The sequence below is a fragment of the Diadema antillarum genome, unplaced genomic scaffold (assembly GCF_040938485.1).
Source record: "Diadema antillarum isolate AM-2024a unplaced genomic scaffold, OU_Dant_1.0 seq00000399_RagTag, whole genome shotgun sequence".
In the NCBI taxonomy this organism is placed as follows: domain Eukaryota; kingdom Metazoa; phylum Echinodermata; class Echinoidea; order Diadematoida; family Diadematidae; genus Diadema; species Diadema antillarum.
The window spans coordinates 357,612-384,316 of NW_027271390.1; the positions used below are offsets into that span (position 1 = coordinate 357,612).

The 26,705-nt window shown below is 38.7% G+C and overlaps 1 protein-coding gene across 1 annotated transcript in view; it reads left to right on the forward strand.

The window, feature by feature from the left end:
- The first annotated feature begins 209 nt into the window (after positions 1–209).
- The window catches only part of LOC139732088 (uncharacterized), a 48,336-nt gene continuing 21,840 nt past the window's right edge, over positions 210–26,705 (forward strand). The window contains exons 1-8 of the mRNA XM_071642960.1: positions 210–517; positions 4,617–4,928; positions 10,444–10,791; positions 11,240–11,365; positions 17,655–17,729; positions 18,460–18,995; positions 19,728–19,970; positions 21,050–21,211. Of these exons, the coding sequence (XP_071499061.1) occupies positions 445–517; positions 4,617–4,928; positions 10,444–10,791; positions 11,240–11,365; positions 17,655–17,729; positions 18,460–18,995; positions 19,728–19,970; positions 21,050–21,211 (1,875 nt within the window). The 5' untranslated portion in view covers positions 210–444. The remainder of the gene's footprint in view (positions 518–4,616; positions 4,929–10,443; positions 10,792–11,239; positions 11,366–17,654; positions 17,730–18,459; positions 18,996–19,727; positions 19,971–21,049; positions 21,212–26,705) is intronic.

The window sequence follows — 26,705 nt, forward strand, 5'->3', positions numbered from 1 at the left end:
TTGTACGGGTCTAGCACCCCTGTATTTACGTTAGGTTTGCCTTTTGGCGCGGGGAGAAGAATGTGCATGCATTAAATAAAGTCATTGTCATGCACGGGTAAATCTATTCCTCATTGAACCTTGGACTGTATGTCTCCTATGAACTGTGTCAACACTATGCTGTATGCTACATAATGGCCGAAAAGTACAAACTTTAACATACAATATAATATCAGCGAGGAAGCACCGTGCGCCCTGTGTAGAAGCGTCAGGTGTACTTCCACCTACACATTTCATTGAAGAATTCAGTCTAATCTGAAGCTTAGGGTGTGTTCAAATATCGTTTTTTTTTTTTCGTAAAGTAATGGTCACTGTGATTACTTGACAGTCTCTTCGGATCTTAGGATCAAAGCAGCTTTATTCAACTTATTCTTGATGGATTATCTCAGTCTCTGACTACCTGTGATGGATAGAAGATACGACCTCGTTCTCCTATTAACATTGGCTGCTACTGTGCTCCTCGGCCACAGTGGAAAAGGTAGGTGTTTAACTTCATTTCTAACGCCCTTCACTCAATTTAGCTTGGTATAGGGCCTATCAATAAAAAGTGTATCGAAACTGCTACAGCCAACAAGAGGCGTACCGAATGCAGACGACTCTTGGTATGTAATCAAGGTGTATGGTCTGTCGTGACTGAAAAGTAATCGTTCACGACATATAATTATCCGTCTAATATATAGTCACCACTCTTATGTAAACTTCAAAGAGAAAAGGAAGAGTTCATCACAAGAGCTATATGCATCCACGAGTCATATTCATAAAGCCTGCGAGCTATATATACTTTTGAAAAAAAAGGTGGGAAGATGTCCATAAAGTCTTAAAGTTTACACTGTAACGAATTTTGCAACCCACGAGCCATAGAGTCTACACACCAAATCGGAAAAAAAAAATATTTTTCTTTCCGAAGGTTCGTCAACCCGAAAATGAAATAAGGGCCCTACTGCGAAGGTTCCTTTAACTGAAACAAAAAATAAGACTCATTACTCCTAATGTTTGTTTATCCGAAATTGAAACAAGGCTTGCTGTACCGAACGTTCTCCAACCCGAAAATGGTAAAAAGACTGGTTATCCCGAAGATGATAATTCCTTTATCGGAAAGCAAAATAGGGTTCGTAACGCCGACAGTTCCTAATATACAGTGCGTATTAAAAAAAAAAATAATAATCCTACTTTGGAGGGCTAATATTTCATAATCATTGTCAGCTATGGAGAGCTCAATGTTGATTGTATGGAAAGGGGAACTCTTCCTCTTTCCATTGATACCTAATTATGCTGACAAACATCATGCATGACTGAACACATGAACTTTAAAGACAACAATAGCAAATTGCACTTTTTCCAAGTTAGCGTGTTATTGTGAAGGAACAATGCATGTCTCACTGCATGGGTGAGATGTGTCAATGAAAGTGCTCAAATCACCAGGCCAGCCTACACGACTGCAGATTCGTGCTTAGGGTTTCTTCTCACCTTTTATGGTTCATAACCTTCAACATGACCATGTTGTTGATAACTTGGTCCTTGCTCATAAAGACTAAACCATTATCCATATTTCTCTCTTCATACTCAAAACATGGTTTGTCACTGGGAGCTATGTGTTCAATATGAACAGAGAAAAAATGGACTGTGTGCGTTGGCTTCTGTGGGAGCGACCAAGTCATTGGACAGATGGCCATATTACAGGTTATGGACCATAAAATGTTAGAAAAAACCCAGAACACAAACCCTAAACACAAATCTGCATTCGTACATGCTGGCCTACTTGGCCACTTTCATTGACAGATGTCATCCCTGCAGTGAGACATGCATTGTTCCTTCACGATAACACGCAAACTTGGAAAAAGTGCAATTTGCTATTGCTGTCTTTAAAGTTCATGTGCTCAGTCATGCATGACATTTGTCGACATAATTATGTATTAATGGAAAGAGAAAGAGTTTCCCTTTCCATACAAACAGCATTGAACTCTCTATAGCTGACAATTATGAAATAGTAGCCCTCCAAAGTAGGATTACCTTTTTTTTTGTGATACGCACTGTAGTACGCTCATTCTTACCAGGCTATCAAAATAACCAACCTGATTTCATTTTTGATTAACAATTTTTTTTTTTTATATCAAACCCTTCATTTTTTTTTTCATTAGCAAATATGCAGAACGATGTATTTAGTTTCATTTTCGGATTACAGAACCTTTTGAACCTTCGGAGAAACGAACTGATAGGGAACAACGGTATAATGTTTGGATTGGCTAATTAGCCTATTTCATTTTCCACAATGTTCGAATTTTATTGTTTAGGTAAAGAGAATTTGTGTATTTTGGTACAACAAACATCCCCTTAGTAAAACAGACCCAGAAATGAGTTAGACACTCAGAGAATAGAGCCTATAAGCTTAACACTATGTAGGCTTATGATCTCGACTTTTTTGATGGCAAAAAACCACGTAAATTAAGTCCAATGATATCATTTTCAGCTCGTGTATTTTCTTCTTCGTCGTTGTCTTCTTCTTCTTCTTCTCCATCTTGCGTAGTGTCAAGCTTATGACCTTTATTTTGTCTTGTACTTAGCCAGTGGGCCTTATTTTCCTCTATATAGCTCCTAAATCGCACAACTTGAAGGCCTTCTTTTCTTTTGACGTCGTTTTCACTTTATGAATAAAGATAAAAAATATAGTGTTGTATTTGAAAAGTTACACATTGTTTGGTAAATTCAGTATGAAATGAAGACTATAATAATACTACACGACACCAAATGAATTTGAATCAGTATAAAGTGAGTTACATTCATATAGGATGGGAGAGATTATGAGAGGGGGAACCTACATGTACATGGAAGCAAATTAATGTTGTTGTTTTTTTCACACGCACGCACACACACACACACACACTACCCTCATTATTGTGTATGTGATGTCGCGCTCGTGAGCTGTATTACTCGTGGATGTCGAGCTCGTGACGTGCGCCCCCGAACGTAGGCCTATGTTTACTCGTATCGTACTAACACTTTTTCCTCAGTTTAATGAGAGCACAAAATTAACTTGAACAATAAAAGTGCTCATTTAATGCTTTACCAGGAATCACCTCTACGTCTGGGACCGCAAACTTATTCACATTTACATGTTCACTACATTTGCACTATCTTAAATCCCCAAGGAATAAGATTTACATTTGTATTTTGTTTTGTGAATATAGTTCTTAACAAAGGAACTGAAGGGGATTATATCAATGACTTTTTAGGGCAGTACTCTTTTTGCTTCAATGGAGAATAATTACGTCGGTGACTTTAGTTTGGGTTTACCTCCCATTACCATTCTGCTCAAGTCAAAATATTTCTGGAAGACATTCTTAATTAACAATCAGGATAACATAATATGTGTGGGAATAAGATCTCTGTGAACCTGGATCACAAAACCAACAAAAGTCGCCAGACATGGTTTTTTAGTTAAGAGTAGATGCTGAAAGAGCAGACTCTAAGCTTTAAAATGATGCATTACCCAAATCAAATTGACTCTCCTAACCTATCTAAATACCGGAAAGAAAACACACACTCTGAAAAAGTGTGAACCGAGAAAAGAGGCTCCGTATAGTACAGGGTCTATTCAAGGGTTTATTCTCTACCGTGCCGTGCTTGCTGTGTTATGAAAGAGACAATCCCATGAGCAACAACAATGGATTATCAGAGTAAACTGAAATTGAGCATGTTCTATAACACATTCTGTCCATAATTAACTCCAATTTTCAAAGCTGTAGCAAAATCCTTTCAAAAGTTATAGACTTGAAAGCGAGGAGTGTGCAAAGGATTTCAAGAAATGAAAAGGGGCCTCTAAGACATACCCGATCACTCTACTCTCTCCCCAAAAAAGGGTTGTAGAAAAACTGCTGTAAACATACTTTCCCATTCCTGTTATGATCCCAAACTAAAGAATAATGTAAAAGAAGGATAGTTCTTTCAAAATATATGAAAAACTCAAGATTGACTCGGGTGACCCATTTCACCTTTTAAATCCTCACGTTAAAAAGGAAGGGTGCGAATCTTTGTTGGTTTTATGATGCATGGTCACATAATATATGCTTTTGATATTGCTAAAATCATATTGTAAATGTTTTCTCAATAATCTCTGAAATAAGGAGAGATAAAACAACTTATCGACAGGAGAAAGGTTAGCACTGGTTGTTTTGATGGCAGTTAGAATTGTTATTTTTTCATCTCTCAGATTCATCAATTATGGTCTTGAATGTAACACTAAACTCGATCACCGCTTCAAATTACAAAACCGGTACAACCAGGGCCTATAATTTAGTGGGAAAATTTTGAAAAACTTTGTTGTTGTTTTTTTCAAAGAGTAAAATGCACATTGAGTGAACAGCTTTTCACTAGTTATGCTTAACGAACTGACGCATCATGAACATAACATAGTCTGATCTCTTTGTTACTAAAATATGGTCATGAAGTCGAAGACAGGTAGCGTTCGTACGAGGAAACTACACTCGGGTGTATATCATTATAATGTGCATGTATAGTTTATGTTAATGAGGGCATATTTCATGACATTGATTGACTTTGCTCAAATTTCCGTTGTGTAGCCTCAGTGGTAGGCACTGCCCCCAACGTTCAAGGATGGAAAGGAGAAAACATCCGACTGCCATGTGGCATCAAGGAAAAGCCTCTCACTGTGGTCTGGGTCCAGGAGAGAATCTCAGAGGAGCAGCAGAGGACGATAAAGGCTGAATTCGTCAATGGAGACTTTCGGAGCAGGGAGGAACGGTTTGACATGGACAAGAACTTCAGCCTCGTCATCACCGACTTGGAGGTGGCAGATGAAGGTCATTACTATTGCCAGGTTGTGCTGAAAAATTTCGAGAATTTTGACAATTCTTCCCTCTTGACGATTAGTGGTAAGTAACATATATCTATAATATATATATATATATATTAGATGGCTTAGACAGTTTCTGGTACGTGATTGGTCGAGAGCTCATCACGTGATGCTGTTTGCGAGGATCGCAACTGTTATATTTTCCCAGCTCGTTATATTGACCAACTGGTCAACTGAATATATTTTTTCCATGTGTGTCGCCCTCTTACGGTTGAAAAACAAACAATTACACCAATATAAGGATGTGGGACCACGTCGGTAACTGGGAGGAGCAAACGATTACTATCGATAACTGCAGTCTGGATCGATATAATCTTCTCCCACTCACCCCCCCCCCCCCCAACCACCACGCACACACACACACACACACACACACGATACGCGAGAGAGTAGACTAGACGGCGCGGCGCGGAGTAGCGTCATGCGCTAGGCCTGCCTGGTATAGACCGATTCAATTTTGATGACCTATTCATCTACCGCCGCTAGCGGCGCTATAACGGTCGCCATAACTGGGGGCCAACGGGGGCTTCCGCGAGCTTAGCTACCCAGCGAGTTGCACTTGCAGCTAGCAGCCTAGCGTACCCATCGCGCATAGTTAGCCGGGCCTGGCCGCTGCGCCGCGGCCGGCGACCGCCGGCGCCGCGCTAATATTGTGATTGTTTACTCACTGTGTAAAAGTCATTCAGCGGCTTTTAATACCCTTCTTTTGGACAAATTGAGTGATTCAGACATATTGATCTACTTTGAAAGCTTCAAAGGAAGGATCAGGAAAACACATCGTGCAGTCGTTGGGTGCACAAATAACAGAAAAAATGGAAATGGAAGCTACACGGCAGTGTGTTAAATTCAGACACCGCTGACGCATGATAATTAAGGCAAAATTAAAGACAATTAAGTGAAATACAACGATATAAAAATGCACAGATTTCGAAACAAACTATGTCTACTAGATTCTCTATTTGATTAGGTTATCACTGCATATTCATAAAATATGTTGTTCATCTTAGAAGACAAGTATAGATCAAAGAATTTTAATTGATAATTCACTGATTTGTTTTTTTTTTTTTTTTAATCCTTGGTGTCCTACTTGCCAAAGTTAGAATACACTTCCTGGCTAGACTTTATTATTATGACAAACATTTTACAACCTACACTACAGCTAAGTAAATGTTTCAAGATGCGTTAAATTGTTACACTGTATATTGTTTTCACTTCTTCAACGTTCAGCACTGAATTGACCATAGGCCTATTCAATTTTGGCCTGGAACTCTGAATTTGACTTTTGATAAAGTGATACTTAATATTAAACCATGGATGGTGGCAAACATCCGTTTCATAATCATACTAAGAAAGCATATGATTTGAAAATCACTTTTGTAGATTATAATATTAGGGGTTAGCGTGATGTTATGCAAGGTTACTTAGATCTAAAACAGTAGAAGTTTTGGTTGTAGACATCCAGGCGACGTAGTCGTAACTTAAGTTTAGGCATATACATGTACGGCCTACTAGATAGAAACGCCTGGATTTATATTCCGTTTGGTTTACTTAGTTAGGCTTGCCTGAAGTTATCGACAACCGAAAATGATATAGGATGTAGGGTTCTAGAAGTCAATAGGTCTAGATCTAGTCTGGACTCTTGCCTAGATTTCTAGACAAGATCTAACGTTAGACAGATTTCTACCCTGCTGGCCCGACACTCCCGAGTAAAGGCAAAAGCCTGCCCTAAAAGGTAAAGTTAACTGATAGCTTGCAATTTATTGCGCCATATCTAGCTCAAGATTCTTATTCATTATTTAATTATATCAGTTAACTTGTCAATAGCCTAGGCTTATTAGCAAGACGTCTGCCTGCGCCTAGCAATAATTCTCCCCAGCGGTTTTTATTCTCTTCCACAAAGAATCTACGGGGCTTACACGCGAGTAGGGCCTACCCAAGTCATCGCCAAAGAAATAGTTTACAAACATTCACGGATCGTACCGATATTTACCTTGAAATTCAAGTTTTGGCTACAGCCGTATGTCATCTACCCTGATTCGCTCATAGTCGGTATAAGTTGTTTAATTTTATTTATTTTTAATTAGCTAGCGAAAAAAAAAAAAGTAGACTCTAGTTGTCATAAAGCCAGATGCGTCGATCGCTGCTAGCGCCAGAGATAGCTATCTGGCCGGCTGGCGCCGGGTGGTAAAAGCACTGGCTGCCGCTGGCACCCTTGCCACGCACGCAGGGCGCTTGCCGACCCAGCCTGTTTGGCCCCCAGTTATGGCGTCGCCTTAAGAGGGCGCACTTCCATGAACAGTCGCTTGAATCGGTCTATACCGTGTACGTGTGGATGGAATTCGGGAAGCTAAACGTTACGTACAGTGTATAAATACATGCTACATAGTAGGCTACCCAATGTACCGTTTACGTATGCACGTATCATTCGGCCCGCGAAGTTTGGATTCACACTTCAAAATGGAGCCCCGTTTTGTCTATAATAAACGACGACGAGGATTTTGGAGAATAAGGAAAACATGGCCCAAACCAAGCGAGTTGATAGTCTAGAGACATTTTGTTCAGTTCAGTTCGTAGAACGAGGGCAATTCATGCATCTTTGTATTGACGTAACTTAACGACGAGTTAGACTTACGTTAGATCCAGGCCTAGCGTTACATCGAACAAACCACGGTTGTGGAGGACTATAAACTGTACGACACCGAGCAGACTGGTTTGCAAATCACTGTGTTTATACAATGTTCATCTCTGCAACAGAGGGGAAAAAAGACTGATTTTGAAATTGCTGCAGATTCCTGATGACAGAAGGTAACGTGAGGCCTACTCTACAGTTATAATAGAGTCTATCTAGTGGGCCCTATAACATTTAACAAACATGTAGAGCCTAACTGCTAGTTGTCTAGAAGGTTCTAACGTTATATGTTAGACTCAGAGCTAATTAACGTTAGAATCTAGACATAGATAACGTTAGGGCCTACCTGTAGAAACAAAATGTCAAATGATAAAGATTGGCCAGTAGGCCATAACGTTTAAGGCCTAAAGTTAGATTTGTTTTGTGAGTAGACCCTAAAACATCTTTTGGACCTGAGCCTAATTTAACTATAAAGGGCCCTAAAGCGTCGTTACTTTGAGCCTAACGTTAACGTTAGTAGACCCTAGGGCCTCTTGTCGTTTATAGAGGACATGAGCCTAGCAACTACACAGTCCAGTCGCCGCTTTACAACTACCAAATCGCGACAGTCTGCGCGCATACAGCGTCTGGTCAGGCTGACATGAGCGTATAAACGGTTAGGCTATACGTCGTTAGTGTAGGCTCTTCTGCAAAGCACAATGGAGGGCAAGGCCATCTAATATAACAGATATCGACTGGTAGGGGGTGGAATGTAACAATCTTTGGACCGCCAGGGAGTTATATTTTCCCTCGTGATCATATTTTCCCTCAGCGCTGCGCGCTTCGGGAAAATATAATCCCTTGGGAAGATATAACTCCCTGGCGGTCCAAAGAATGTTATATTCCACCCCGTACCAGTCAATATCTGTATAATATATATATAATATATATATATATATATATATATATATATATAATATATATATATACATATATATATATATATATATATATGGGCCGTGACGCGAGAAAAGGGCCCTTAGCGTCGCTGCGCGCAAACGCCAGAAAACGGCGCGGAAGTTTAACAAAGCAATACGCGCAAAAAAATGATCAACTAGCTAACTACGCGGAATTGCATAGACGCATCAAAAAGTGACAGGATTTGGACAAAACGTACTGTTTTGAATGTCGTAATTGGAGCATTTAGGAGTGGAATTTCAGACAAAGGTTTGCATATCCTAATACGTCAGAGTTTCTTCTACAATATGGAGGTAAAAACTCATTTTCGGCGTATAATGCCCTAAGGGCCCTTTTCTCGCGTCACGGCCTATATATATATCCCACATAATAGTTACATCTCGTTATTCCGAAGATTCGTTATTCCGAAGGTTCTTTGGTCCGAAGGGTCGTTATTCCGAAGGTTCGTTATTCCGAAGATTCGTTAATCCAAAAATGTGATGAAGTTTGTTATTCCGAAGGTTCATTAATCCGAAAAATTAAATAAGGTTCGTAATTCCTAAGGGTTGTTAATGCGAAAAAGAAACAAAGCGCGTTGTTCCGAAGGCTCGTTACGGACGCTATATCACATGGATTCAACGAACCTTCAGAAAACCGAATCCTATTTCATTTTCGGACTAACGAACCTTCGGAATAACGAACCCAATTTCATTTTCGGATAAACGAGCCTTCGGAATAGCGAAACCTGTTTCATTTTCGGATTAATGAACCTTCGGAATAACTATCCTTCGGAATAACGTCACAAATGTTCGGATTTACGAACCCTTTTTCATTTTCCGATTAACGAACCTCTTGGTTATAGGGAATTTGCGTGTTTGGGATTAACGAAGTTTCGGAATAACGAACTTTGGAATAGCGAACCTTCGGAATAACGAACAGCACCCATATATATTTCCCTTTCCTCATGCACTTTGTCATGTCATGAATTAGTAGGAGATAATCTTAGACGTTGATAAAATGACGTATACATCAGATCCTAAAGGTAGGATACTGTTAAAGGAGACCTCCGCATGATTCTCAGATGTTTGGGGTTTTTTTTTTTCATTTTAACAACTATAAATTAGTAACTGAGGGCAAAGTTTCAAAATGTATGATAATTGGGATGAAGAATAAGAATATTTTCACAAAATTGAAATGACCAAAGATGATGACATGGCATGCAGGGTCACCATGATCATGATTAGAATGCATAAGTTGGGACTCAAGGAAGCAAAACAAAAGAAGAAGTCATGCATAGATTATACAGAGGTTAACCAGCAAGCAAGCCGTATATTGTGTATTGTTTTTTTGGAATTATACGTGCTACATTCTTTTTTTATATGTGAGCCTATACTAGGATGTCATCATCGTGGCTTGTTCAGTGTAATTCGTTTAACGTTTTTCACAGTATTGTTTCTCTGCTGAAGAACTACAATAAATTCCACGAATTCAGACATGGAACTGTTGAGTTATGTACTGCATGACTGTGAAATCATGAAAGTCGTCTGCAATGCTCCTTTAAGCTCTCTTTAGCTCTCACAGAGACGGGCGTGCGATCGCATGTTATGCAATATGCCGATATTAATGCAATCACATTTTCTTCTTCCATTTTTGTTTTTAAATTTCGGTGGAGAGTTACTGTAGAATACTTGTACAGGTCATCCCCCTCCTTCAAGAGGGGGGGGGGGGGGGGGGAGATGGGGGAGGAGGAGTTCCATCTCCCCCGGGATTTGCACATGGATCCTGAGCATTAGGCAGTTTCAAGTCTCATTTGTGTTACATGGTAGATCATGTTGCAAAAGTACAACTGTCTTTATATGAAAGTATATAGGATAAAGTCAGAAAATCATTTTAGTTAATTCTTACGGAAAAATTGGGATTTGTATCTAAAAAAATTGTCATACCAAAAATGATTCATCTATTCCTCCAGCGATGACGTCAAGACATACGATTGATGAATGCGATGACAATAGTCAATCTCATCATAGCCGGTGTACATACCAGTCTCCCTCCAACAACCCTTCTTTTACGCTTACCTGTGTCGTGAGTGGATTCAAACCTAACATTTCCATGCTATGGACCGAGGAGTCAGGAGAGAGACTGAATTCCGTGGATTCACAGCAGAACACACTTTTTGACGGCACATACGAGAGGTTCGAGACAATCACTGTATCAGCCAAACATGGGACAGAGCAAACCTTCATGTGCGTGGCTACCGGTGACTCGCTGAATGGAACGTCGACCAGAGAAATCACCATTCTGCCTATACATATATCAGGTTCCGTGAAACTTTCCTACTTCTTTGTTTCTGAATCACATTAGGTAAACACGTTCTAAAACCTAAACAAATGTTCGGATTTTTAATAGCCTTGTCACGGTGTAATCTAATACGACCTTTTTAGTAATCTAACATTATCACACACGATTATCAAGTCTACTAATGAAAAACAAATAAGTGAAGGCAGAAAAAAAGCAAAATAGAAAAAAAAAACCACCAACTATCGACTTTTCTCAGCGTGTCCTCTGAATTATGATTTTGTCACACTTTGAGTAATGTATTCTGTGAAATCAATACATATATGTATATATTTTCTTTTGGAACTGGGGCAAGGCATATAGAACAGAATGTCAACCTTTTACTATAGACCCATTTATTTATAGCCTTCTACATCCGGTGATAATTGAAAACTTGCATTATCTTTGTTTATATTTGTATCAATTTTCAGGAAAACGTGCTCATTTGGCTCTTATCATTGGACTCGCCATTGGGCTGCCTGCTGCCCTTATCATCGTATTTCTCTTTGTTGGAAAGTATCTTCAAAACAAACATCCGGACTACCTACCAAGAAAAGGTGTAGATATCTAATACTTCCAGTTTGAACGGTGTTTTTTTTTGCATTCTTGTGAGTATGTTTGTGTGTGTGTGTGTGTGTGTGTGCGGGAGGAGGGGGGCTATTATTAGCCACTGATTATTTAGTTGAATAACAGTCAATCTTTATTAACATCAAACCCATGAAGAGGTGCTACACTGTAAAAAATGCGACATGCGACATGTTTATGGACTAAACACAGCGTTAAAAATCTAAACACTTTGTTTAACATCTAAACACCCGGTGTGTATAGCACGTGTAAAGTATTGAGAATTAAAGTGTTTAGCTTGGAGTGTTTATTCTGGTCAAGCTATGTTAATCTCAATATGTCCATATATAATGGATAAGTGTTGGAAATGGCGTGTGAATTGCAATTTCGTAGTTTCCTTTTATCACGAGAAAGTGGAAACTGTTACGACATCAAGATGCACTATGAAATAATTCATGTTTTAGGCCTTTCATGGCAATGCCTAATCAATAAGGAAAAAGGATAACCTAAAAATATGTAATACAACTGTAATAAATTTAAATTTTTGTTTCGCATGTACAGTCCTATATTTTAACTGCTAGAAAAAAATGGGAGTTGCCTTTGTTAATGATTTCGTTCATGGTTTAGGGCATTACCCAAATGTTTGTTGGTTAGGCCTAAACACTTCTACTGTCAGGGTAAACAGACGCGTTTACATTTAGAACGCCTCGTAAACACGTTCTAAACACCGCACATGTTTAGCATAAACACTGTGATACTCGTACTCTACAAGTCAGCAGCGCATGTGACATGACGGCCGCGGCCACAACGCACGCAGTGGTGGTGCCCTGTGCGTGCGCTTCTAGCGCACACTCGTGCTATGCATATTATGACCATAATCAATGCACAATTGGCGGGAAAGGAGATGTGCGCGTATACGTACCTGTACGGATGGATCTGTCTGATTGGCTGGCTGGTGCTGCCCTAGCAGCGTGATGTGCGTAGGCCTGCAGTACGTGCGCATTCGTTCTAGGCTTGGTATCGTCCACTACATAACACTGTACAATACGACTCGATCGACTGCACTGACTGTTATGTACTGCATAAGCTAAGGGAGCGGATCTAGCTAAGATGGCGTCGAAGCGATACAGTTCTAGCCTGGCCGGTCTGCATGAAAGCGGTAAGTCTGCTAAGTCTGCTAAGTCGGTGAATAACAAGATTTATTGCAAAATTGCCCTCGTTTAATGTAAAACTGTAGTAGGCGTAGAAATAGGCTACGCCCTTAAAGATTGTGCTCGTTTGTTTTAGTTTTCTATTTCTAAATCTAACGTTAGAACGGGGAACGCTCTAACTGCAACGTGTTAGTGTTGTTAACGTTACAATCAATACAATAGGCCTACACTCTACAGATTACCGGTACCGTAGTTATGGGTAAACTCGGCCAAGCGGGCAAACTCACTGTATCTTTAATTTTACGAAGTTATGAAGTATCTTTCATGTGAATGACGATGAGTTAGTGAGTAGACTCTATATTTTGAGTGAAATTCAGTTTTATTCCCTGTAAATTCTTCATAACTCAACAGGTGGTGAAAATTGAATGTAAAGCCCATTAGGATGTCTTGGAAAGGGATGCCGATGGCACCAAAGTGGGTGACGATGATGTCCTGACGACTGAATAAATTCTGCAAGACATGACCTCTGCTGGCAGAGAACGAGGCATGGTGCAATCAGCAGAGTAAATCAACTGGGGATAGTACATCACTGTATACTACCCATGTGGAAAGTGGAAATCAAGTAAGTAGTCTACTCAAAATTGCAGAGCCAAATCAATGAATATTATGTACTTAAAGGGCATGTAAATGAGTTTCTATAAAATGCATATTTTAGATGCTTTAAGTTCTGTTTGTTTGTTTGTTTTTTGGGTTTTTTTTTGGGGGGGGGGGGGGAATTACCTACTCCTGACTCCTGAATCCAATCCATTAGCTAAAATAAGTATGGAAAATTGATTTATTGCAAATATTGTTGAAAGTGTAAATTACAGATGTGAAAATTTTCACCCAAGAGACAAAGGATACAGTAATGATTGTAACTCTGCTTGATGATAATGATGAATAAGAAAGAAGCAACAGTAACAACAAAAAGACTTGAATTATTTCCAGAAAATTCAGCAAAGTAAGTAAAAACTGACGCAAGACACTAAGTGCTAATGTGATGAAGGGATTCTGACATTCCTTTTAATTTGAACTTGCTTATGGATTCAGTCAACTTCTTTGCTATCCATTCATTTTCAGAATCTATGGGAGCAGTTAGGTCCATTGTATTGCAAAGCCACCTGATTTGTTTTCCTTGTGTAATCATTTCATTTTACCAGCACCAGTACGTCATGGAAGAATTGATCAGGGATCACGCCAAACCTTTCTGGATTAGACTGAAAGATGCATGCGCTTACTTCTATACAACCCGTCTAAAAGTGCAAACATCTGAGGATTACAAGGACATCGCAAGATATACTGATATACAGTATATCTATAGGCCTATATGCCATATGAAGGAAATGAACCATGGATAATAATTTTGAATGTTAATAATCTTTTTCCCGCTAGCCATGTGATGTCTCACATCGTTATGATGCACTACAGACCTATTAGGAGGCATCCCACCTGTTAGAGCAACCTTTCTATTGTTTTTTTTTTTCTTCACTGACAGTGTGCATCTAAACCTGTATACTAGAATAAAGTAAATCATATGGGGGATGATAGGGTTTTGTATGCGATGGGGCTTCAGTTCTCCGTGTGTGTGTAAATGCGTGTGTGTATTACATAATGACGAACCTCTAAAGAAATATGAAGGTAGGGGGCCTATATAATTCGAAGATGAATTCAATTCTTTTTTGATGAAAATTGGTTTTGAAATGGCAGGGATATCCAAAACAAAGCGATTCTATTGTCCTCTGTGCTTACGATAATGGTCACCTGCATTCTTATTGCTCATAGATATGTGTAATTGTCTTTTTTAAACAGCTGGTACGTAAAATTGTAATTTTATCTAATATGTAAAGACACTCCGCTCTCGAAATCGTTTTGCACTATTAAGAAAAACAGTTTTATTCACTTCATTTTATTCATTAACCAATGTCCTTGTAATTCACTGTTAGGATATTACTCAAGAACTTTGTGCGATTGGCTTTCTGTTATATTCTTGTGCAAAAAGGAATATAGAAATCAAAACAAATCAAATCAAAATATCAGCCATTTCATTTTTTCCCCCTCAGGTGCTTCCAATACAATCAGCAGATATTGGACGCAAATAAGAAGACAGTAGTTGCATTTGTTTGGAATTCTTTGCAATTTTCTTGTGGACCTGATAGGAAATGTAGTATTCGGTAGTTAATAATATTTTCTTTCTGAGATATTCTTGAAATCGGTCACATGGAGAGAGGTATTAGAAATGTAGTACAACATGTATGGAGAATAGGGAGGAGTCTTGCAACTGACTGACAAATTGACAAGGGAGGAGTCTTGCTGATCACATCGCGTGTTCATGACAGCCTTGCATACCCTCCCGCCTCCAGTTGCAATGCATTATTTTTTCTTTGTTCATATCCTCTTGTCTTTACCAAAAATTCTGCTGTGTCGAGATTGAAAGTAGCCCTCCATACCATGATTATGTGGAATATGATGAGACTGATTAGACTCTAATAGACTATTCATGTATACCCATTGAGTTTGACTTCGTTCTCCAAGGTTCTAGCAAGGTAGAAGTTTTTTTTTTTCTCACTCACCCCTTGATATCCACTAACATTCTAATATTTCTCTCAAAATAGCAAAAGTGAAAAATCCATACAGTACTGTTAGCCTACATGTACTTTCAGTGATCGTCGCAGTGAAAAGAACAATATCATTTATGTTTTAAGTTCCATTATTGGTACTGATCAGGGAGTGCAGATGTTCACCACAGGCTAAATACAATGAAAAATTTTTTTTTTTTTTGGTCTCTTTACGATGGAGTGCATCATCTACACTCCCTGATCAGTACCAATGCGACCATAGTGTTGTGCATGGTATAATTTGCCGTGAGCCTAATCTGGTTCGGGTACACCCCAAAGCACTTTGCCAATAATTGATGCAATCTTTAAGGTCGGCATGTACATTGTATTTGTTCACAGACTGCAGTTATGTTCCTGGAGGTGTTACATACATGTCAAGCTTCCGAAGCGTCGAGTTGCAATTCACAATCAACAAGTTTATTAGTTTGTTTTACAATACTAAGAATTAGTTCTGAATACAGTAGAAAGACGGCAATTCTTGAAAGTAGGCCAAGAATTACATGTGACTGAAAAGTAATTGTTAAATGCAATAATTTTTTTCTCCAAAATGAGTTGTGTGCCATTTCCTGCATATACAAATTTTACTGTGTGTATAGGAGAGAATTTCATTTACGTCTTCGTGCACAGGCCAGGTATCTTGCATTTAACTCAAGTATGGTGTCGTATAGCAAAACATGGCAATATTTAAAGGGGAAATTCAGTCCAAAATACATGTTAGTCTGATAAGAAAGAGTGAAATATCAAGAGTTCATTGGTAAAATTTTGATCGAAATCGGATGTAAAATAAGGAAGTTATGACATTTTGAAGTTTCGCTAATTTTTGAGGAAACAGTTCTTGAATGGTTGATATGAATATGCAAATGCCAACGTGGGCATGTCATTCCGTCACAACTTACTTAATTTCAAGTTTTTCATTCAAAAGCAAATATTCCCGAGGCTCAAGTCCTGATATATCTAACTGATCACTTTTCTGAAGTTATTCAACCAGCAATACCATAATATTTCACATTTCATTAACATAAACATTGAATTTCATCATTTTTTTTTGTATACGATCAATGAAAAATTGTGAGGTTATGGCATGGTCAACTCACTCATTTGCATATTCATATCCACTTTTAACTGCTTTGCAGAAATTAGCAAAACTTCAAAATTTTATAACTTCCTTATTTTTCATCCGATTTCATTCAAATTTTTACTGTTAAACTTGTAAGATTTTACTCTTTTTTTATCAGACTTATCTTATTTATTGGACTCGATTTCTCCTTTAAAGAATTTTAACTTATTATTCATTAGATATTGCCCAAGTTTGACGGATGTTTTGATAACTTGCATTCAGAGAATTGCCTTTGCCTCTTGTAGCCAAAATGTTTGTGAAAGCTAACCCAGGTCTTCCCTGGTATTATGCGATGTAAGTGTGCTGATGATTTGGTACATACTGGGTAAATTCTATATAATGTTATGCGTTTATCCCATTCCATGCAAAAAAAAAGTGGAAACAATCCACTGTACACTAATAAATACATGGGAATTAACATGCATGATGATATGTCTCATTTAAACACGTAGAAATTAGCATGTATGAATGTATGATGTGTAAACATGTCTCGTATAAACACGTGGAAATTTCCATGTATGATGTGTAAACATGTCTCATATAAACACTCAGCATGTATAAGGTGTAAACATGTCTCATATAAGCACTGAGAAATTGCGATGTTTAATATGTAAACATGTCACATGTTTAGTGTATGCAATTTTGTGATCGATCTAAAAATCAGATATGTGTTCTGAGAATAAACACTAAAATGGCAAATAAACATGTCGCAGTGTTTTTAATCTGTCACAGCGAATAAACATGTCGCAGTGTTTACATAGTAAACAGTGCGTCATGTTTATTTTTTGGTTCAGTGTTTAGATCTTAAACATTGTGGGTGATTATGAGACTGTGCGGTGTTTAGTATTTAAACACTGTGAGTGATTATGGTGTAAACGTTTGGTGTTTAGGCTATAAACAGAGCAGGTGTTTAGTTTTTAAACATCAGAACCGTTTAAAACATAAACATGTGTGTGTGATAAACACCTAGGGTGTGCTGAAAATAAACACAGCATGTGTTTAGTTTCTAAACATGTTTAATATATAAACGCGTCGCAGTGTTTTTAAACTGTCACAGAAAAGTGTTTAGTTAGGTGTTTAGAAACTAAACAAATTTTTTACAGTGTAGGGAGTTAAAAGTTGTGCTGATAAACCAGTTCTTGATTATAGTTGTCTGACGTATTCAGCATAGGCTTATAAACAAAATGCTTGCCGTGGGAGATGTAAAGACAGAGTTCTAGGATAAACATACGATCAAAGGTAAGTGCTAATCAGTCATTAAATATGATGATTTTAGTAAATCTAAGCAGCATGTATATGTTTGTATATATTTAACAATAATATCAATGATGTTGTTACCATTGTTTATGATATATTTCAGGATGTGGCTGGAATCCGTGCTGGCGAAGACCAAATAAACCAGAGCGATTTCACGATGAAGAAGAATTAATGCTGAGTATGGAAATATTCATAATTGTATCCGTTCATTCATACATTAATCACTTGTTTTACATTCTAAATGTCGTTAAAAATCCCAATAAAACAGAATCTTGTGTCAATTCAATTCAATTCAATTCAATTCAATCATAATTTATTTCCAATCAACGAAAATAAAAAAAATATAGTACAAAGTATACATGTCATGAAATGATATTGTTCAAACATTTGCAAAAGATTCATGTAATATCCGAAATAAATTATATAGCATATATTAGGAGGAACAACACATATATACTTCGTGGACGTGCGGAAAATAGATTCGATTATGGAAAATAGTGATCCACTAAAAAGCAAAGCTTGTGGGACGTGGATCGCTAGATAAATAATGAGTAAATAATATATCATACGAGGTTTTTTATAGCTATTATATTTGATATAGATTATTTAAATCATTTGTAAAAAAATATCTATGTATTTATATTGTCAAATAATGAAACGACATATCTTTGAATTCCATGAACAGTAATAGAAATAAACGCTTCTGTATTAGCCTATACTTCATAAGCAAAATTTTCATGATTCATTTTCATGTATTTGTTCATTTTATTTCTTGTCCCGCCCGATTATATATATACATATATATATATATATATATATATATACATTAAATGCGTGTGTGAGCGTTTAGGTATTTTCATATGTAATGAATATCATTTCCCTTTATCTTTATTGATTTATCTTCTAAGGATCATCGTCGCTTACAAATGAACAAGTACAGAAATGCAAGGAAGAGCTGAAGGCATATTACTGTTTGTCACGACGCAAGGTCACGGTGGAACCACTCAACTTTATGGAACGTGTTGAACTCGATGACATTTATACCAATTTGAGTATAATTGACCGAACAAGCAAGGGCAACACTAAGACAACAATAACGTACGGCGATCTTGTGGCGAACGATGAACATGGACATCTTTCAAAGCGCCTCCTGATCCAGGGTGAGGGGGGTGTTGGAAAAACAACACTTTGCTCTAAAATTGCCTGGGACTGGTGCCAGGGTAGGATTCTCCAGGATTTGGACATGGTACTTCTAATTCCTCTTCGAGATGTCAATAACAAACGAAGTATTGGTGGTATTGCAAAAACCTATCTCTCTGATTCAAATCCAGCAAAATCGTACCAGATCGATGACTATATTTCAAGAAATCAAAGTAGAATAGTCATTATTTTTGATGGATTTGACGAGTTTAACGGGACATTAAGTGGAATAGACAGCAGTGAGGTCATTCATATTCTAAGAATGGAGCAATATAGGTCATGCAAAGTAATTGTGACCACACGACCATGGAGAACAGACGAGTTTATGATGGAAAAGAAACTTGCTGACGCTTACACGTTTCTTAACGTAGAAGGATTTAACACGGATAATTTATCAGCTTACATTAAGAGGTACTTTCGGATAAGAGAGAAGAATAATCGTGCAGAAAGTTTGATCATTTTTATGGAGGAAAATGAAGTCATCCGGGCGAACATGGCCCCATTTCCTATCTACTGTGCAATGCTTTGCCTTATGTGGAACGATTGCAGTGAAGAGAAACAAGAGAAAATGCAAGAATTGAAAACTTTCTCGAAAATCTTTAGAGAAATGATCTCTTTCTTAAAAGAACATTTCGCATCAAAAACATGTGGAAATCTTCAGAATCAGGACGTTGTTGAGCAATTGAAGAATGCTCATAGGGCAATTCAAGACATAAGTGAGATTGCACTTAACGGTTTATTGGACAGGAATCTTTCATTCCTTGAAGAACGATTCAGAGATTGTCGTGATGCCATGGAAATATGCTGCAGCGTGGGTGTTTTGACTACAGAAACAGATGTCATTCCAAGGGATCGTCGACGCGATGCCAACTTTTTATCCTTGGTTTCATCAACGGTTTCGTTTCCCCACAAGTTGTTCCAAGAATATATTGCAGCGTTGTGTATTGAAAATCTATTTGCCAATGATCGCCCCCAGTACGACAAGGTGAAAAGTGAATGTCTTAGTCGACGTCAGGAGTTCCGCTACCTACTCTACTTCACCTCAGCTTTAGAGAATGAACTCGGTCTTGATATCATCCACGGCTTGATAGACTCTGCTCCCCATGTCGCGAAGGATCGTACTCCTGAAGCTTACCAAATGGAGTCTGATGATCGTCGATATCGTGATTTCTGCGTAGACGTTGCGTTTGAATGTCATACTGAAGAAGCCGCCAGAACAGTGGGACAACGATGGAAAAAGTACGACCTCGCATCACATGGGTCAGGATATGAACATACAAACTCTACGTTTGAACATCATACCGAGGAGGGCGCTAGAGCAGTGGGAGAACGACGGAAAAAGTACCAACTCTCATCATATTCACCAGAACATACAAATTCAGGAGTCGCTTTCATGGTGCGTTTTAACCAAGTGGTGAGTGATTAAGCTAGGATATCGATTTGAACAGTGCTAAAAAAACTAGTACATAATGACAACGCATTTCTGAGCGTGAGAGTTCCATCTTTGTGTGTGTGTGGGTGCGCGCGCCCGTGTGTAATTAAATACAAACCCCTCAACTTATTATTTGCTATTATGGGTGTAAGATCAGGAGTCCTAAAACGTATAATTGTGGGGAAAAAATGAACATAAAGTCATTGATGTAATCATATGAAAAAAAAAAAGGTTTTCTCTCACAATGAAGTTTCAACAAGATTCGCTAGATAAATTAAAATATTGAAAAATTCTAAACCACCATGGGATATTTGTTGATGATAAAATATGTAAATGTGTTTCACTGGCCTTTTCGAAACGTTTGACTTAGTCAGCATTAGGATATAATTTCCACTTTTGTCATACGAAGCAGCACTATATGATTTCACTGGGGTAATTGTGCAATTTTTTACAAAAAATAAGAACGTTCCCTTACAAGTTACAGTTTCAAAACTGCTGTTGGTTAAAATCTTTTTAAGTGTGATCATGATTTTACCAACGACGCTTTGTATCGAAGGGATATTACATACTATCAACGTGATCTGCAGAGTACCAGACCGATACAACACATCTATGGTACACAGTATGAGTGTTGATGAAGTCACGTCAGTGGCACTCCTCAGCTCTTTGTCACAGTAAAACAAGTGGAACATTATATAATTTCTTTCATAATCTCTAATTAATGACATTAAGATATGATTGAGTGTGTTAAACTTATCTGAATTACTCTGAGTTTCCCACCTCCGAAACAACTGCATGTACATTTTCCACCATCACCGTGGGTTATCAATTTTCACTACCTGTTGATTAATGTTCCTTCCAATTAGCCATCATTGGAAATAGACAGTGTGAAATGCGGAAGAACTGTGTCACGTGACTTGGCAGAGGGTATGTGTTCCAGGAGTGTACTCAGCAAAGTAGAAATATTTGACTCACAATTTCACGTGGACTTCTACAACATCCTCGGCGCAGAGGCTTCGAACTGTGAGGTAAGAACTTAGCACCATAGTTCCACGTACGTTATAATGTACAGACTATGGAATCTGATGGTGTGTTACTTTAGTATTTCAAAGAGGCAATGCATACATTTCATGTTACTCTCACTACTTCTCCTTATCGTTAGTATGCGTAGTAAGTCTAGCTGCCAGGGCGTCGTCTGTTGAGTCTTTAATTCCCCAGAGGTCACCTGGACAGCAGTCTTGCACAAGATGCAGCACACTTTGGACAGGACTTATATACATAATAACAAGAAACAACAAAATAAATAGACTTCGGTCGAGAAATCACTGGTTCATTGTGGATAAAATAATAGCCTAAAAATGAAGGGAAAAAAAGAAAATGGTAAGTAATACATCAAGGAGGTACTAGCTCGCGTGTTGCATCTCCTTGGCTACATTTGAAAATGTAATGTCGTATAGAGGTAATGATTATGTACACGTCTTGTGGAGCCGGGAAATGCGCAAACGCCGAGAAATGTGTGACCGTCTTGTCTGGAAATGTGTAAATCTCAAAATTGCTTTAACGGGAAATATGCTGGGTTTGGTAGGTCCAGGCTGCCAAGCTACGCTAGGGCTTTTGTCGGGAAATGTGCGAACCACTCCCTTCACTGATTCTGTGTATGTATGGATCGAAGATAAACTCTGTATCAAAACTACGCATGAGCCATTACCATTTTTTCTTTACAGTTATCTTGTCTAAGCAACCTCCTGTCCAAAGCGGCCACCTGTCTACAACGACCATTTTTTTTTTTGCATTTCCCTTGAGTGGCGGCTAAAGATAGGTTTAACTGTACAGTAAAACATGTGTTCGCGACTACCAGTCTGTAGCGGCCACCTGTCATAACAAGCACTGAAAAACAATTCCCTCGAAAAGAAAAAGCATGATAAAAAACCTGTCTATTCTATAGCGGCCACCTGTCTTCAACAGCCATTTTCCGTCTCCGTTGTCGGTATAGACAGGTTTCACTGTAGGGCTACAATCAAATCTGTCTTAGCGACCATCTATCTATAGCGGCCACCTGCCATATACGACCATCAAAAACAATTCCCTCCTAGAGAAAGGCATGTTAAACAACGTATATAGCGGCCTCCTGTTTATTACGGCCACTTTTTGTTTCCATTGGAGTGGCCGCTATAGACAGATTTGGCTGTATAGTAAAACCTTTCTTAACGCCACCACCTGTCTATAGCGCCCACCTGCCGTAAACGACCACTAAAATTAATTCCCTCCCTTTTCAAGAAGTAGCTGAAACTGTGGAAATTCCGACTTTTCTACCCCCCCCCCCCTATCCCTGCATTCGACATACCAAACTTGACATTCATTAATGTGCTAATCACTATAGCATTTTTTTATTCCTATCACTTCTGGTTCCAGAAGATTTTCCTTCTTCTTTTTTTTTTTTTTTTTTTACAATCTCAAATATTGAGGCCTATGCCCCTCCCCTCCACTGGGCTTGTTGGCCCTTAAAACACACACACACACACACAAAACAAAACAAAACAAAAACAAAACACCCCCCACAAAAAACAAAAAACAAAAACAAAAACAAAAACAACCCCCCCCCAAAAAAAAAAAAAAACAACAAAAAAACAAAAAAACAAAACACACACACGAAATGACATTCTATTACACTTGGGATTTACCCGCCACGTTTGGTTAAAATCTGTCATAAGAATTTAGAGAGAAGTTTAATACGGTATAAAACATTTTTGATCAATCACCCCATGCCCCCCCCCCCCCCCCACCAGTCCTAATGCTCGGAATTCCTTGATATGACATTAAATTTGACTTTCATAAGAAACTATATTCATCAATTTCTTCATAGCACGTACGAACCTAGCTCTTTCTTATTTGGCTATAGAGAAGAAGAATTTTTATAAAAAAAAACATTATAATTCGGCCCCCTCTCCCTCCCTTCCTACCCCAAGAGGGATGGGATAATTTAAACAAATTGAGATCCTCACCATTAATGCTTTCAGCCAAGCTTGGTGGAAATCGGTCAAGGATTTATCAAGAAAATATCAATGGTGATGGTTCATGCGCAGTTCAGATATAAAGTTTATGTTCCATCTTTATACCAATATCGATGAAGTAAATGATATGCATATTGTTATTTTCCCGGCAATACATCGTGCAAATGTGAAATCATTTATTCGCAACGTTTGTTCAGTTTCCAGCGTGACGTTTGCACATTTTCCGGTTCCACAAGCTTACACTATGGCACTTATGGGTCCATTATTACTATGAAAGGAAAAACCTACAGCTGTTTCCTTTATCGAGTTAAAGCTTTGGGTCATACAACCTCTAACAGGATCCTTAAAAAACATAACGAAGAATAATACACAGAGTACCATTAAAAATGATAATGTCAGTGATTGATAGCATGAATTATTGTACAATATATACACAACAGACACTGGCGCATAATGCATTTTGGCATTTTTGCCATTCAGAAATACTGTAGAAAATTACACATACCTGTTATGATGAGCTGTATGGGCTACATAGCAATTCCGTTGCGTGTGGTTGGTTTTGCTGAGTGGGTGTTGTTTGTGTATAAGAGCGTGTGTGGATAACACGTATCTGTGTTTGGATGTGTGTGTATGGGAGGGGGCAGAGCGTTTAGAATAGCGATATCATTAGAATATTCATCAATACTTCTCATTTATTTCAGTGAACATACAGCACAGATGATAACACAAACGATATACATCAATGGAAATTACAGTACATAAACAACTCAATTTTACAATGATTGTTGGGAGGGGAGGGGGCGTCAACCACAGAATTAAAAATCTGATAAACCCACATGTCATAACATGTCGACCACAAATGCCAAAATTTCCCAATTGAACTGCATATCTCATAACGCGTCACAGGGAAGGATCGAGGAATTCGGAAAAGGCCCTGTCACACCAGCTAAGCGGGCTTATTTCGTATGGGGACTTTTCAGCACGCAGAATAATTTCTGCGGCCGGACAAGGTTTAGGGCGAGTTTGGCGTGGGTATTACAAGATAAACGCGTGGTACCTATGTCCTTCTTGCGTGTATTCCGTTGAACTGCATGTTAGGCGCGTGGGTGTCACGTGATAGCTTCGTGATAGCTTCTTTTATGTCAGTTACGGGCGACATACGGGCTCTGCAAAGTACCTGCGCCACAACTGCGTGTTATCTGCGTACTAGTCGCCTGCAAGGTGAGTGCTAGCCTGAACAATAGGCTGGCTCGAGTGGATGGGCAAACAATCATTTGTCAACTAGCTTTCAAGAAGTGAAGATGCCCCGTAGACGGAAAGTGCACAAGGGCAGAGAACGTCCAGTGGATGGACAGCCACAAAGCCCGGAAGATTAACAGCAAATGCATCAAATTGCTGCTGAAGTCCATTCGGCGGATGAAGTCCTGTCCGAAAGGGACCAGGTAGTCCTCGACGCCACAGAGGACAGAGGACAAAGAAGAGAATGAGCCCACAAATGGCACGCACTCCCTTCACATAGGCAACTTACCTACTTCAAGTGGGTCAAATGCCTGTGAATTGCGGCGGCTACGGCCCTACTACGGGTGTTCTGCGTGGAACTCTTCGGGTAATCCTCGCGACTCATCCAAAATAGTTTTGGTCATGCTCAAAACTTTGCTGCGGGAAAATTGGACTAGCGTGCGCACCTTCGGGCAACTAAGGACGAGATAAGTGCTAGGTACTGTCAAGTTCGGGCCAACTGCGGAGAGCTCCGGGTAGCAAATTTGTTTCCCCGCAAGTCAAGCCGCAAAACTTCCCCAGATACGGTATGACAAGGCTTTGAGCATGCTCAAAACTTGTTCCGGAAGAGTCACGGGAGTTGCCCGTAGAGGTACGCGCAGAACACAAGTAGGAAACCCTTACCGGTAGCACCTCACAGGCAACTCCAAAGCAGGTACTTCGCAATCCCCGTAAGTCGCTCTTAACAGAAAATGGATCGGTTTCAAAGCTCTCACGCGAGTCACACGGAACGCACGCAAGTAGAAGCTAAGTAGCACGCGTCTAGTAAGTAAGAAACAAGTGCGAAAATTGCAAACATTCTTGTCCGCCCGCGGAAAATCTTCTACGTGCTTTAAACTACCTCCTCGCCACAAACCCGCGTAGCTTGCCCGGACAGGTGTGACACCGCCTTAAAGGGGAGGTGCCTTTACAAAATCAAAGGCTGGCGCATCCTCCCTCCAACACACACACACACACACACACACACACACACACACACACACGAAGGGGAGATTTTACCTTTTTAGAAGTGAAATCCCTGAAGAGTACAAATATTCTGAAGTGTGCAAAATATCACTGGAGGGAGGAAGAAGGGTCATTTAAATGGTGATTGTGTAAAAAGAAATAACCCGTATTAACGATATTAAAGGACAAGTTCACCTTCATAAACATAAGGATTGAGAGAATGCAACAATATTAGTAGAACACATCAGTGAAAGTTTGAGGAAAATTGGACAATCGATGCAAAAGTTATGAATTTTTAAAATTTTTGTGTTGGAACCGCTGGATGAGGAGACTACTACAGCTTGTGAGTCATATGCGTACAACAGTATAAAGAAAATGTAAAAGAAAATTCAACATATTTTCACTTTTTTCGCATAATAAAAGAGCTCTTGACTTGCCTCTTTCTAAAGGCAGGGGGAATAATATTGCCCATAACATTTGTCGGTAACGAGTCAGGGGAATGTGTACTTTTTTCAAAAGATGGAATTTTGTGAAATTCTCTTTATATTTTCCTTATATTGTTGTACGCAAGTTATTCATACACTGCAGTAGTCTTCTCATCCAGCGGTTGCTGCACAAGAATTTTAAAAATTCATAACTTTTGAACGGATTGTCTGATTTTCCTCAAACTTTCAATGATGTGTTCTACTAATATTGCTACATTCTCTCAATCCTTATGTTTATAAAGGTGAACTTGTCCTTTAAACGAAGCAAGAATTTGGATCGTGTAAAGCAAGCAATATAAAGAAAGTACGAAGAATTTATGATAAAAATAATCAACATTTTTATGGCAATATTGAAAACGAGTTAATGAAATTTAATTTATTCCAGTGTGAAAATATTCAGCAACCTCCCCGAAAAGTAAGTTCAATAAGTAATTTGAAAGCTTTTGAAGGAATGTTAGAACGTATGTGTTATGATATGGATTTCATAACTATGTTTGAGCTAATTAGTCTGAACTTACTTGTACGCAAACTTGTTTGTGTCACCATCTTTTGTAACGTTTGTGTTTAGTGGTTACGTCTATATTCCTCTTCTTTTTTGTTCTTAGTATTGTGTTTGTGTATGTTGTTATTCATTTCATTATGTTATGGTTGTTTTTATTTTTTGGTTGTTAATTTGCTTTGATTGATTAGTTTACTGTTGTTCTGTTTTGTTGTTGCTGTAACACTTTACTCACAACCTCTCTGAAAAAAAGCCTCACCTGGCTGATCGAGGGCATTTTATCCCGTGATTAGATTTAATAAAT